The sequence below is a fragment of the Gallinula chloropus genome (assembly GCF_964237585.1).
Source record: "Gallinula chloropus genome assembly, chromosome: 16".
NCBI classification, from domain to species: Eukaryota; Metazoa; Chordata; class Aves; order Gruiformes; family Rallidae; genus Gallinula; species Gallinula chloropus.
The window spans coordinates 150,930-165,583 of NC_140101.1; the positions used below are offsets into that span (position 1 = coordinate 150,930).

The window sequence follows — 14,654 nt, forward strand, 5'->3', positions numbered from 1 at the left end:
CTGTACAGACAGAAACCTGGGTCAAGCCCTGACTCACGCACAAAGCTGGCTGAATGCAGAAGTGATTATTGTGAAGAGGAATTGTTTAATCTCCATGCTGGAAGCAGAGAAAAATACTTTGTTTAACGTGGAGCCAGAACACTTGCAGGCAGCCTGCACTCCCCGCTTCCCACCCCCCCGTATTAAGTGCTCAAAACAGTGGTGTGTGCATCTGGAAGCTGCTGGGGCAGCAAGTAGCTGGGAGCTGGGGCTTACCCTGCCTGTTAGTCCTCAGCAAGAACATCCCTTCCCCTTCAGCACTGCGCTCTTGGTCATGGTGCATGCTCCGAACCCTCTGCCCTGCATATCTGAGCCCCTCCTACCCCCTCTCTACATCCAGTCTGCATGTGCAAAGCCCCTGTGGGAACCTATCCCCGCACCCCCTTAATTTAATGCTTTGGTTTGCCTGCTTGGTGCCAGGGGCTGGGGTGCCTTGTGCAATGGGTTTCTCTGCCCAGACGGCCCCCCCAAGGATGTTTCCATGGTTGTATGTTTGAGTGATTCCACCACAGTCGGTTTAGCTCCCTTGGGCTTGTCCTGTGGGCGGTGAGGGCTCTGCAGTAAATCTCCTCTGGGTCGGTTTTGGCTTTCTACCAAGGCAGGATGTTCCTGAGATTGCCAGCAACTCACTTCTGCTCCAGTAATTTTTAAGCTCTTGTTTTATTTTCTTCCCTGATACCCTGCCTGCATATTTCTGGGGGTGCGTCAGCCACTGCATGTGTTGGGAAGAGACAAAAGCTGTGAAATCGCATTGTTTAGAAAATTTCAGCAGCCTCCCCATCCCCACAGCAACCAGGTCCCTGAGATGGGAGTGCTGCACTCTGGCATCAGTCCAGGGCCCGTGGCTTTGCATGACAGAGCACTCCTTTCAGGGTCCTTTGTATTCTGCAGGGCTGAGAGGACCACGTGCTGTCTTGGAGAGACCCAGATGTGCACAGAAAGGTGCTCTGAGCGTGGGTGGGGGGTTGTTCTTTGGGCTCAGCTTGAGCTGGAGGTGCAGGCTGTGGTCGCAGAGCTGCTCTGGACAGTGGCTAGAGGCTCCAACCTGCACTGGGGAGGGGGTGAAGGCTGCCAAGAGGTGGACGGTCAGATTTAGCAAAGGTTGGCTTTTCCTGCTGTTTGGCTCTCTGCAGACCTGGAGCCTGGCTGTGCTTCTGTCCCTGGGGAAGTGACAGGTCCCGTCGGCTCGCTTGTGGATTCAGCACAGGGCCTCTTTACTCTTGGACGTGTTTGGAGTTTGCCTGTCGACATTTATTTTAGCTGAACGTGTTTGGAGTGAGTGGCATAGTAAGTGGTCTGGAGCCATTAGCCTTCTGTGTGCAAGTGGATGGCATCTCCCAGGATCGCTGAAACTGGCCTGGGAGGCTCTGGGTCCTGCGGGGACGGTGCTGATGGGTGCTAGGACAGCTCTGTGTTAGTATTTCAGTGGTGCTCTGCAGAGCCCAGGACCTCTGGAGCCCTCTCCATCCAAGGCAAGGCACTCAGGGCTGAGACCACTCTGCATTGTGGCAGGTGCAGCTAAGCAGGGCTCAGCTCTCTGTTGATGGCTGCAGAGGGAGAGAGCCTTGAGGAGAAATGGCCTCTGGATCCCATCATCTCCCAGTGGCATCACCGGGCACCTTTTGGTGTTGGGTGCCGGCAGCCCCTCTTTGCGCTGCTGATCCTGGCTCGCTGCTGGGCTCTGCAGAGATGGGATTAATCTCCCTGGCCTGTGGAGTCAAGGGCTGGCTGATGTCCCTGGCAGGGCTCCAGGACAGTTCAGGGCATGGAGCAGGGGGGGGGACAGCCCAGGGCAGGAGGATGGCTGGTGGCCAGGGTCTGTGTGCTCTCCCACGCCCAGTCCCATGCGTGCTGGGTCCGCCCGGCATGAGGATTGCTGTGGGAGTGAGGGTCTTGTCATGTGTGTCCTCTGCTCCCATCTTCTGCAGGGAAACACGATGTGTTGGATCTGCTGTGCCAGATTGTACCTTTGTGGCAGGAGAGAAAGAGATGGACTTTGACTCGTTAATTTTTATGTAAAATTGTTGGTTTCCTCTGTGGGGTGAGCCAGCCAGGGGAGGAACTGAGGTCTTTATCTCGTTTTACATGACTAATTATCTCTCTGGATATGTGTTCAGGCTTCCTGCGTATGGGAGGTGGATTATACAGTACATGATGGATGTTTAGATTTTATTTATCATATGTTTTGCGGCCAAGGCACGTGCCAGAAAACTAAATAAAAGTGGTACATGCTGTACTTGCTGTGGGCAGCACTATGCTTGGAGAGCAGGGGTGGGAGCTGGTGTTCCTAGGCTTGTCTCTGCAGGAAGCAGGGGATCAGGTTAAATTTAAGAGCTTTGTTCTTCAGATTGAAAGAGAAGGGGAGGGAAGGGTGGAAAAGGGTAAGTGGGAATTAAGAGAAGATGCTGGGAAGCTGGACTCCTAGATTCCTGGTGACCTTGAGCAGGCTGCATTGCATCTTCACAGACTACAAGTCAGGGCACAAAGTGGGATTAATGTTCCTACCTGCCTGCTGTTCATCTGTTAATGGGATGCTGTGAGAGCAGGTTGGGGAAGGGCAGAGCCGTTCTCATCTTCAGGGTAGCCAGCTACAGCCTAAGGGCAGTGTGCTGTGACCCCACTGAAGGCAAGGTGCCTTGCTGCAGTGCTCCTCATGCTGCTTGGTTTCCCCTCACAGTGGAGTGGAAAGCACGGGTCCCAAACATGGGGCTCACACGTGGGACCCAGGAGCCTGGATCCCCCACAGCCCTGTTGCTCCAGTGACGGGGAGCACCTGGCAGCCAGAGACAGGAGTCTTCTGTGCTGGCACTGGAAACCAGAGCAGGAACCTGCCTGGTTTGCCCAGGGCATGGCTTAAAATGGAGAAACAAACCCAGCTTTGGGTGTCCGTGGGTCCTGCAGTCCCGTTGGACTCGCAGTGAGTTTTGCAATATTCAGGTAGATGGTGGAACACAAGTGGTTTGTCCGATGGGGATGGGTTGGTAGATGAATTATACAACTGAGTGACCTTGTCTGGGGAGAAGCGGCATGAGATGCAGAACCCGGTGGGAACTTTAGCTGGGTAGCCCCTGTTTTAACAGCACCGAGGTGGATGGGATGGAGGGTTGTGGCGTAGATCTGGGGCACTCGCTGCATGCACGCATGCAATCCTGATGCAGGCTCTGCAGGGTGAGCGTAGGTAAATAACTGGGCTCATCTACGTGGGTGAGTTTGGGGTCTCCTAACCCATTGCCTCTGGGGTGCTTAGGCAAGAGCAAGTGGTTCTTGGAGTGTGGGATGTTTGTGCAAGGTCAACAGGTTCTGCCTGCGGTGATGATGGGTGCTACAGGGTTTAAGTGCAGGAGTGGGTGCTGCTGTAGATGCTGACCATAGACTCTCAGCTGGTTGTTGCCAGGCTGGGCACAGCACCGGCCCTGTGTTGCCAGGGGTGCCACTTTTTGTGATTCTCAGACTCTGGCATCTCAAACATCCCTGGCTGGGAGGGGGATGCTTGGGGATCCTGGTGCCATGTACCTTCCCTTCTCTGATCCCTTCCCTCTCAGCTTTCTGATCAGAAGCTCCCTTAGGGTGCCAGGGTGCCCGAAGGGACATGCAGTGCTGTTGTGAGGGTCATCTGCCTTGGCTTATCCCTGGTGAAAGAGTTGTGGGATGGCAGGCAGGGGGAGGAGGAGGAGGCAGGATAGGCTTTTTCAAGGAAAGGCAGCAACAGTATTTCTCTCGCAGTTGTTTGGAAGGCAGGGAGCTGGTGTTGCTGTGGTGTGATCTGGACATGCCTGGCAGGGATGCACCGTAACTTCACTGGAGACAGCAAAGCATAAATAAGCCGACTCAAACTAGCTTGTTGCTGAAGACCGATGAGGGGAACTCTTGTGTTATCAGCAGAGCTGCAGCGCTGAGGAGATGGCCAGGGAGAGTGAAAAGCAGCCATGGCAACTGCCCGCTCTCTGCAGTGAACACCCTTCCAGGAGATCAGAAGTGAACTAGACTGGGAGGGCAGCGTGTGCATCCCAGGTGCTCACAGCAGCGTTGCTGTCTCTGCTGTCTCATCTCCTGCCCGAGTCCAGGCTGGGCTGGCGCAGAAGCACCCTGGCTGCCTGGCTTGCCTTGAGCTGTGGGCTCCTGAAAGGGGAAGAGGAAGAAACCAGGGACTGGAGCTCCTCATCCTCCATTTGGATGTTTCCAGCTGTTTCTGCCCACTTGGATGTGAGAACAGAGGCTGCATCTGACTTTGTACCTCTGGAGTCTGGGAATGTAATGGGTCTAGACTTAGATGCTGGCTAGTAAGCCTGGCTTTGGGTTATTCCTGCGTGGGTCTAGCCAGGAGACCAGCCTGGTTTTGCAGCATATGGGTGGATGCACTGTGCAGCAGAAGGTGTCTGGACCACTGTGTGGTACCTCTGGTCCTCAGATGGCACGGCAGCCCTAGGAAGGGCATGGAGCTTTGCTGCTGGGTGCAGCAGTGAGCTATGAAATGCGTTCTGACCCTTTCTGTTCGGGCTGGTCTTACGCTCTGGAGTCATCTCTGAAGCAAAGCCTACCTTTAGCTGCAGTTATTGCTGGGGGATCTTGTCTGTTATAAATTCCTGGCTTCTCTGCCAGCCTTGTCAGCTCCCAGGCATGGCAGTATCTTGCAGCAGGAAGCTTCCCTTGGTTGGGTTAATCTTTCCTATGAGCAGCTCAGGGCTCTTCTCCCGTCCTGCACCGCATCCCACCAGAGGTGACTGGTGCCAGTGCTAGACCTCTGGGGCGGGGATGTTCTGAGTCTGGTGTTATAGGTGGAATTGGGTAGCCTGTCCTCACAGGTCTTTGGTCACAGCATCTCCTTTCTCAGTGGTGTCTGTTAGTAGAATTAGGTTTCCCCTCATTCCTCCCTTCTATTATCTTTGCAGATCTCAGCCCCTTTGCTCCTGGCCCTATTCTCATGTCCTGGGTCTTGCTCTTGTCAAATTGAACATGATGTCAAATTAAAGCCATCACAGGGACAGGTGGAGTGAAGCACCCAGTTTAATGAGGCAGCTTGAAAATCAATAACTTAATTGCAGACATTTGATGGACTTTTATCCAATTTATAGTCCTCCTGCCCTACTACGTGTAAAGCATGAGGACGTGGTGCTGTGTCTGACTCTAGGCAAGCAAAAGCCTTTCCTCTCCCATGGCTGTTGTCCCTTTGCAGGTCTGTCTGCTGCAGAGATGGGGTGCTGCAGCGTGGTGATCAGCACTGGCCCTTGCTCTCCCACTTTGCCAGCCCCTGGCCCTGAGGTTTGTATTGCTCTTCTCACCTCTCCCCTGACTTTTTGTTTTCCTCCTTGTCCCTGCTGCAGGCACCTCTGTGATGCAGGTGATGGCATCTGATGCTGATGACCCCACATATGGGAGCAGTGCCCGGGTGGTGTACAGTGTGCTGGAGGGTGAGCAGCACTTTACTGTGGACAGTAAAACAGGTGAGCAGCACCCAGCTGGGCTGGGGCAGTCGGTACCGGGGTGTCAAGAGACCAGGCCATGACCATGTGTCCTGCATTGGTCCAGTGCTTGGCAGCAGGCCGGCACCTCCATGCTGGCTGTTGGTGCTGGGGTGTCTGTGCCGTGGGCATTACTGGGTGTTGGAGAGGAAGCTCGGCAGCCCTGCAAGCTGCTGCCTGGCTCTGTGCAGCACCACGGAGCAAGACCTGCAGCTGCCAGCCCAGAGCACCCTGCCAGCCTGGAGCACCCTGCCTGCATCTGCTGTGGCCAGAGCTCCTCTGCGTGCTCTGTGCCCAGAGCAGGAGTGCACCCGTAGACACATAAAATCTCAGTGTGAAAGGTTTAAGTACTACCAGAGGGGCCTTACCAAAGGCTGCATTGTTATCACCGGGGCTTTGATTAAAGGTAACACTTTAAATTAAGGATCGGTTTATAAATGTTCTATTAATATTTAATGAAAGAACAGTGGAAGCTGTTCCATTCCTTAATAACTTATAATAGAGCCTGTTGTAAAATGCCTCTGTAATAAATCCCTGGCAGATGATGCTCTGACACACTGGTTAGAGTAGACCATAACCAGGAGATGTTGGGGTATATATTCTCTTTGCCTCCCAGGAGTATGACTCGCATTACCCTTAATGGGAGCCTTGCAAGCTTTCCGTGGAAGGCAGACACTCAAATGCTAATGAGAGGTATTTAAGGCACGAAGCATGCGGTAAAGTACCCACAGTTTAATGAAAAATTGCCAAAGGACGAGCAGGCTGGGTAGCTGTAGCTCTGGTGGAAAGCTGGACAGCAAAGTCCGCTCCCACCCCTTTGCAGCAGCGCAGTGACAGAGGCTGGATTGAAGCGCCAGGTCCCTCAGGCTGACCCGTCTCTGTGTGAGGAGGTATTGTCTATGGCTCTTTTTATGTAAGTCAGAGTGAAACTTGTTCAGAGGCTCCAGCATGAGGAGAGTGTAAGGTATGTGTAAGGTATGTGTGCCTGAGCCTCTGCATGAAGTAGTGTGTCTCCTGAAGAGGGGTCTGGTGTGCGTGGGCAGGGCAGTGGCAGCTCTGTCTGTGCCACCCACCCTGGCTGGTGTTAGTGCAAAGCTCAAATTTGGGGCAGCCCCTAAGCCTACGCTGTCTGGTCATGGGCTGATGCTGTGGGAGGTGCACAGGAACAAGCTCAGGACTGCACCCACTCCTAGGCTTTATTCTCTCCCAACTTTGCTTTGGTTGGGGCAGGGAGATGGATGAACAATGGGCTACAAATTCAGGTGCCTGTGAGATCCTGTTAATCCGAGACAGCTCTGTGTGAGTGGAAGCCAGGCTGCTGGAATGAAGAGGGACCACTGGGAGCAAAATGCACAAGCCAGGACGTGCAGAGGCTCAGCTTCCTGCAACAACATTAATGCTCTGTATTAAGGCATAAACTAAAATGTGCCCTGCGGGACTGTGGTGAGAATTAATGTCACTCTGGGAATCCAAGCTTCTTGATTCCTTGACTTTTTGTGTCTTAATTCTCAAGTTGGTTGTTTCATACACCGGGGAGGTTGATTTACTGTTCTACTTGTGATTCATAAAAGCAAAACTGCTGACAGTCTGCAGAAGAGTCCTCAGCCCCTCTTGAGCATGACGGCTTCCAGAATACCCGACTGCTAAAGCAGGTACCGGGGCCGACTCTGCAGATGTCTGAGCTGCCTTTCGTAGCTGCCTCACCTGGGCTCCAGGCACGTGGTGTGTGGCTCTGCACAACGGCTGCTTAGATGCAGCTGCCGTCTGTCCTGCGCTGCCCGTGGCCTCCGGCCTGGTGTGCTGGGGGCAGCAGGTACAGGACTGGCGGTGCCGAGGGGGGATATCGTTTCATCCTGTCTCTCTGCTGTTGACCGGGAGCCAGCACATCCACCCAAGCAAATCCCACCCTGCTCCTGCTCTGCACTTGAGTAGGTTTTCAGTGTTCCACCTGGGAATCCTGGCCTGACTGCCCTGGGTGGCCCAGCTCCTGCCCTGAGCATAAGATTTAATTACCCATAGCAGCAGCACAACTCTCAGAGCCACTATTGTTACTAATGGCTATAAAAGGAACCATAAAAACCTGGTCTGTTACCTCTCTCATAATACATGGTAATGAAGAACAATTTGTTTTCCCCTTTTGGTTTTGACCTCCTCCACCTTCTCTTGCAGGTTCATACACGCACGTGCTCCCTTGCACGCCACCAATGCCTGTCACTCCTTCCAGCACAGGAGGAGTACCTTGCCTTTGCCACCAGCTTTTCTCACACGGTCCTTCATAGTGTAGGTGTGGCACGTACAGGTGTGTTTGCACACTCAGGTACAGGATCCCACAGAACCGTAAGGGTTGGAAGGGACCTCCAGAGTCCAACCCCCCTGCCAAAGCAGGTTCCCTAGGACAGATCGCACAGATAGGAATCCAGATGGGTCTTGAATATCTCCAGAGAAGGAGACTCCACAACCCTGGGCATTAGATATGAACCATGTCTGGGTTGCTTAGTTTTGCCTCCTGTTCTTAGATGTTGCTCACTGTAATACTCAGATGGGATTTTGGGTCTGATGGACCTCTCAAAGGCTGGGTGCTATGCTAATGCCAAGTCCCACCACTCAATAAGCCCTGAATTCCCACAGAATCGCACAGAATGTTAAATGTTGGAAAGGGATCTCGAAAGATCATCAAGTCCAACCCCCAGTCAGATCCCTTTTTGGAGGGGGATGAGCAGCTAAATGGTCCACTGGAATAGTGGGTGCTGCAGCATGGCACTTGCTGGTGTCCACACCACTGTGGAGAATGGTTCCAGTTTCTGCAGTGTTGAGTGATGGTGAGGAAAAAGGCCAACTGACATGTGTGAGCTTCTTTTTTTCATACACACCAGTCACCACCTCTTGTGCTTTGCGAACTAAATTTCAGATACTGAAACCATCTGTGGGTTGTGTACCCCAAATGAGGTCCCAGAACATCCCCTGCACATGTTGAAGGTCTAGGCTGGTTTTTTCAGTGTACAAGGGCTGACCTTTGTATGCACGAATGTTGGAGACGTGATTTTCTGTGCCAGCCACGGGAATATCCACTAGACTCCTCACAAGAGCCTGCAGGCATTAGTCATATTTAGGCTTCCTGCTGCCTTCCTCCTTCATTGGCAGCTTGCAGATTGGGCGCAGCTGATCTTTGTCTGCTCTCCATATCAGGTGAGCTGCATTGCACTGCTCTGTGGCTGCCCTGCTCCTGCTGTGCTTTTACAGCTCTCCGCACGTTCCTCTGCTTTGCTGCTTCTGTTGGGAAGCAGCTGCTCCTGCCGTGGGTGTTGGCTGTGGGTGAGAGTGCTGCAGGCTGACTGCAGAGAGCCCCTGGTACCCTGCGGCAGGCTGTGGGGTGGGCTGGTGGCTGCAGGGGCCATGAGCCCCAGCTCTGCCTAGCAGGATGTGGGTCTGGAGGTTTACTGGTAGATCCTCCTCTAGCCCCAACCTCAGCAAGATCTTTGAAACTTCCTCTTTGGAGATGCTGGGGTGGGCACAGAGGGCACGTGGCTCCTCGTGTGTGTATGTCAGAGGAGAAATTGGGGGAATTTAAATTTGCAGGCCAAATTTTCACCTTGCTTTTTATCACCCTGCTCAATCTGTACCTCTGCAGATAACCCACCTTTAAAGGGACAAAGCTTTTCTTCAGCAGGCAGCTGTGCCCGCCTGCTTGGGTCTGTTCCCAGGTTCCTTGCAATGCCCTTTCTCATCTCCAGCCAGAGTGGCTGGACACTCGCTGCTGCCTGTGCTCCCTGCCCGCAGCCCCGGGGGACCTGAAAATACCGGCACCCAGGAGGGGGGCACAGCCTGCTGCCCTTTGCTCCAGCAGTCATATGCCTCCCTGCTGCCACAGGACGATCGCAGCAGGTAACGTGGGTATGGTGGTGTTTGGTGTTTTCCTAAAAGCCTGGCTTGTCAGCTGGGGAGAGTGAATGGGAATCTTGGTTTTTACCAAAAGGGAGAGTCTGGGCTTAAAGTCTGTCATTGTGCTGTATGCAGGGAGAAAGCAGCAGAAGATGGCTCAGAAGGCTAATTGAAAACAGCCTGGCATTTGTGATTGCTTAAAACAGCTCCGGAGTTCTAAAGTCTGTCTTAGCTGGAGACTTAGCCAGCGTGGGCTTAGAAGTACTTGTGCTGGGAAGAGCAGGGCAAGAAATACTGGCGTGCTGGGATGAAGTTTATGGTTATTCGTGTGCAGTCATTAGTTGTTTCATCCTTACCTGTCAGCCCTGCCCTGTCTGCAGACTGACCGCAGCCCTAGTCCCAGGGTAGTAAGGGTAGACCAGGAGAGGAGTTGTTGCTGGGAACGTGCTGATCTGGGCTGATGAACTGTTGGATTGGTGTGATGCAGTCGTGGGAGGCAGAACGTGTTTCCCTGCTGCTCTTGCCAGTTTGTTAAAAATGCTGCTGGGTGCCTGGAAACAGAGACATGGGAACATGTGTGTTTGTGTGTGCTCGTGGGCTTCTGCAGGTCTGCGCCCCGTCCCTGGAGCTTATTCGCCAGAGCTGTGCACAGGGATGAGAGGACTCTGTACAGGGGTGTGACAGTCTGCAGGGAAGCCACATGTATTTAAGGTGCTCTTGTTATGGAGACTGGATGCTCAGAGTCCTTTGCAGAGATGGGTACAGGAACAGCAGCTGGTTTGTGGCCAGATTTTATGTTTGGTTATCATGAGGAAATTAGGGTCTATCTGCTAATGTGTATTGTGAATTAATATCAAATGATGAGGGATTTACCTGCTAGAAGAGACAAGGGGAAGGTGAGTGTGCTGCCCGTGTGTCAGAGCTCACTGTGGGTGCCTCCCCTCGGGGGCATTGCTGCCTCTGCGCTGGCACAGCCAGGGCTGATCCCAGCCAGGACAGGGCCCTGCTAGGCACTCCCCTCTGAGCACTGGCAGTGGCTGTCTCTGGGTGCTGCCCTAGGAGCTATGGGTCATGCTGGTTTGGAAAGGACTTTGTCAGGTTTGAAAGGTACCATGTTAGAAATCCACAGGCTGCAGCATCCCTCAGCCACAACAGTCGTGTGACTCTGCACCCTCCCGATAACTTCGCTGCTCAGCTTACTTATGCAGATGCAACAGTAGTGTTTCCATTTCTGGATCTCATCTCTGTACCTTATCAGCTGAAGAGCCATGAACTTCCTCAGCTTTGTGCCTAGTACCTTGCTCAGAGCTTCTGCCTCCCCGATTGTCCTGAGCTGAAGGGCAGCAAGAGGGGGGCTGTGCCTGTGGGGCAGATGAAGTGCCGGTTCTTGGGGCTAAGACCCCATCTGCTGTGGGCTGATCTCTGGGATGTGCCTCCAGCAGTGTCTGTGTCCTGCAGGCAGGTGTGGGTGCAGGTGAGGGTCTGCATTATCCTACTAGGAGGGCATAGAGATGACAGGGACAGATTTTTCTCAGACATGCACAATAAAAAGACACAAATGGCAGGAAGAGAAAGCTTGTCACCATGAAGGTGGCATTTACATCCTTGAAGAGACTCAAAACCTGACTGGACGTAGCCCTGCTGCCTTTGCAGACCACCTGCTTTGAGCTGCAGTTGGACAGGGGACCTCCTCAGGATACCTCTATGTACACCACTCCATGACTTTCTGGATTTGCAGCTTGTGTTTCTTATGACTGCCCTCAGCTGGAAGGTGCCTTGTCCAGAGGGTCTCAAACGATGTGGATGTCTGAGCTAGAAGTATCCAAGAGCAGAGCAAAGCCCATAGTGATGGCATTCCTGGAAGGCACATACCTGCTGAGTGCTCTGTCCTGCTTTGTTTTTATCACCCAAAGAGTGTCTGCTGTTTGAGCAGATTTGATGGTATTTATGTGATGTTCTAAGTGTCCCCTTGCCTGGTAATTATACTGATTAATCTGGATCATGCTGGAAAGCCACATGTGCCTTGTACCAGAGGGTATGCCATCATGTGTCTGTATTATTCAACTGTAACAGATGCTGACAAGAACTAGAGACATGAGTCTGAGCTGGAGGTTGTTCTTGCTTTGTTAGCAGTGTCTGGGAAGGACAAAGTTTGGTGGTTGTTCTGGTTGGGAAGAAGGTGACTCTTAGGAGATGATAGTGAGGACATTCCCTTGTTCTACACACAGGAGTAGAGATCCCTGCTGCTTCTGTCTCTGCACTCTGAGAACAGGTCTGCCACCATCACTTGCTGCTGCTCTTGCAGAGTGCCTGGAGATTAGGTTTTGGGATATGATGGGTCCTTCTGGCTCTAGGAGATGGAACCATGCAAGTTGGCTGGTAGTCTTGATGGCAGCACTTGGTGCCATATTCTAGGAGCGGGTGCAGAGTATGTTTGGAGACTGTGATGGGTCAAAACCACCAGGCTGAGGTACCACTTACCATTTGCATGGGGTCCATCAGACCTTTCCAGGACAAACAGTGTGCATCTTGGCAGGAGGTGGTTTCTGCTCACAGTCTGCACCCTCATCAAAGACAAGGCTTTTATCTGCCTTGTGCCCCTGGAAGATCCGGAGCTGGCTGGAGCCGTTTGTCTGCTCTGCACGTGCCAAACGGCCTGGACTTGCTCCCTGCTGGGACAGGTGACCTTGGAGGTGTTCTGGGAAGCGCCTGAGCACTTTCCTCCCATCTTGCTTGGCGTATTATGAGCTATATCATTACGAGCAGCTCAGTTAAGTCATTACAGCTTTGGTGAATGCATGAGCTTTTTCCCTCTCATCCCAATTCATCACTATTGTGCTGACATGAATCATTTTCATTATAAAATGCTTCAGACCCCGTTAATTAACAGAATTGCCTAAATTTCAATGAGACAGTGCTTGCCCAGAAATAACACTTTTGTATTCAGAGTGGAGTGGCAGGAGAGGCCCATAAGCTCGACCAGCTGAGGCCAGTGCCCCACACCCTGGGCAAATGGTGCTTGTGCAAGGCCAGCGCTGCCTGCTCTCAGATGGGAGGCTGCAGATCTTGCTGGGACGTGTGCCTGGGGGTGTGTTCATCGCTCCCTTGTGGGTGCTCCCTCAGCCCCTTTCGGTGAGGTTTGGCAGGACTCCTAGTCAAATGGCTTTCTCTGAACAGACCCAGGATGAAAGAGGGAACCAGTGGACCCCATCGCAGGGTGAACGCTCACTGCCCTCCTGTGAGGGGCATGGGATGCTCCCTGCAGAAACTCTGCAGTGCTGGGTGCTGTCTCACCTGCCTGGACCTCGGTGGTGAAGCATCAGAAGGCCTGAGAGTTACCCCTGTGTGTAACCAGGCAGATGCTGGAAGTGCTCGAGAGATGGTGGGTGAGACGGAGCCCCCCTCTCGATCCATGGGACTGAGGGCAGGGGCAGCCCAGTAATTACTGGCAGGCCAGAGGGACAAGGGAAGCTGGGTGAAATTCTGCCTGTGAGAGCTGGGGAGCTGCAAGGTTCTGAAACAGTGGTTATGTCTTTATTATAAATCCTAACAATGATAATCATTACATAATTGCTAGTTTCAGAAAGCAAGGAGATAAATGTCTCCAGAACAGTGTTGCCAGCTCCTTCCGCACCTGTAATGTCGTGCGGGGCTGGGGGGGGGGCGTGTGTGGATTTTCATCCTCCCAGCTCAGTGGCATTTCTGACTGCCTTCAGGTCACAGCTCCTTGATGCAAGCTGTCCACCCACGACAGGTGAACGAGGAACTGTGGCAACCTGCTGGCTCTGGAGGGCTGATGCCTGGAAGCCTTGGGGTACATCCCTGAAGCCACTTCTTGTTCCCTTACAGCCTGCTGGCACCCAGCACTCCCACCCACTGTGCTCAGGTTGTGCTGAGGGCTTCCCAGAAGTGTCTGCCTTGAGCCAGGTGGCTTGGACAGCCGCGATGCTCTGCCATCGCTCGCTTTGTCACACGTCAGCAAATGTCTTGCGGGTTGCTGAGGGCAGCAGGATGATTCTCTGCTGTTTGCTTGGCCAGGGATGAGCTCTTCGTTCTCTCCAGGATGGACCTCCTTCTGCAGACGCACACGGCACAGCCAGGTAACCCCCTTCTTCCCCCCCCAGCATCCTCCCTAACGCCAGGCAGTATTACTGGTGAAACAAAGCAAAGAGTGAATCTTGCAGCTCACAGTAGGAGGAGTTAAATCCAAGAGTTAAACAGAAAACCCTGGAAGAGAGCAATTACAAAACCAGGAAGCAATGTCTGAATCTGTGGGAACGTTAGGAAACTGGTTGGAGGGGATTTAAAGCGGATTCCCGGCTGTTCCAGGGTGTTGCTGGTAGAGTGGGACTGGGAATGTGCCGTTAATGACCTTTCATCCATGTATGTACTCCTACCCCTGGTGCTACCTCAGGGCAGGGTAATTGCCTGCTTTTGTTCTCAAACTATTTCTCCTGTGCTTTGTTCCCATGTAAATGAAACGCTCCTGGGTGACATAGCAAGTGGTAACTTAGGCCATTCACAGTGTTTTCTGGAGTTTAATGTTCTTTGCTTCTTGTTTTCAATTCCTTTATATTTCAGTCCTGGTCATTTCCCCTAAGCCCAGATGACTACTGAAGATATATAAACACTTTTATTTTTAAGAGACTTCATTTCGTAAAGAGCCCCAACATACTGTAGGTTTGGTCAAGCTTTGCCGTCTCCAGTGCTTTCTCAGCCCCTGGCACACAGCTCAGCTATCAGCTCTGGTCTCCTTAATTTACAGGGACACTTGAAAATGAGGAGGTTTGCACAGACAGGCCTGTGGAAATACACTGTCCCCCCGTTCTCCAGATCAAATGGGGGGGGGGGGGTGGGGGGGGCATGCCTGGACCAGGAGGCACCTGTGAAACGGAGCTTGGCACTGTGGGCTGGGAGCACCCATATTCTGCAGCAAGCCTGGCGCCTGCCTGAGCAGATAAGGGTAAGTGGGCTGCTGCGGATTTGTGCCAAGGGGGTTTCATGACTCAGCCTGGGCTCTTCCAGAGCCTTCCTGTGCAAACCTGGAGGCTGGCCCCAGTGCAGCCCCCGCATCTGGGAGAGAGTCCTCTGCTCCTGTGCCTCTGGGCCCTGCTAATCCTTCACCCAGCTTCTGGCCTCCCTGGAGAGAAGTACAAGCTTGCTCTGAGCTGGGGTTTAACCCTGCTAGAGCCACCGGCAGCCCGCAGTAGAGTGGCCGTCAGGAGCCTTTGATGCTGCATGCCTGCGAATTGGCTGCAGAGCCTTGCTGGGACAACC

At 53.0% G+C, this 14,654-nt stretch overlaps 1 protein-coding gene across 1 annotated transcript in view; it reads left to right on the forward strand.

Annotated features, from left to right (window-relative positions):
• CDH22 (cadherin 22) overlaps positions 1-14,654 on the forward strand; it is a gene marked incomplete at both ends in the record, with an annotated part of 54,651 nt that overhangs the window by 10,269 nt on the left and 29,728 nt on the right. Inside the window, one exon of the mRNA XM_084271403.1 lies at positions 5,361-5,480. Within this exon, the coding sequence (XP_084127529.1) occupies positions 5,361-5,480 (120 nt within the window). The remainder of the gene's footprint in view (positions 1-5,360; positions 5,481-14,654) is intronic.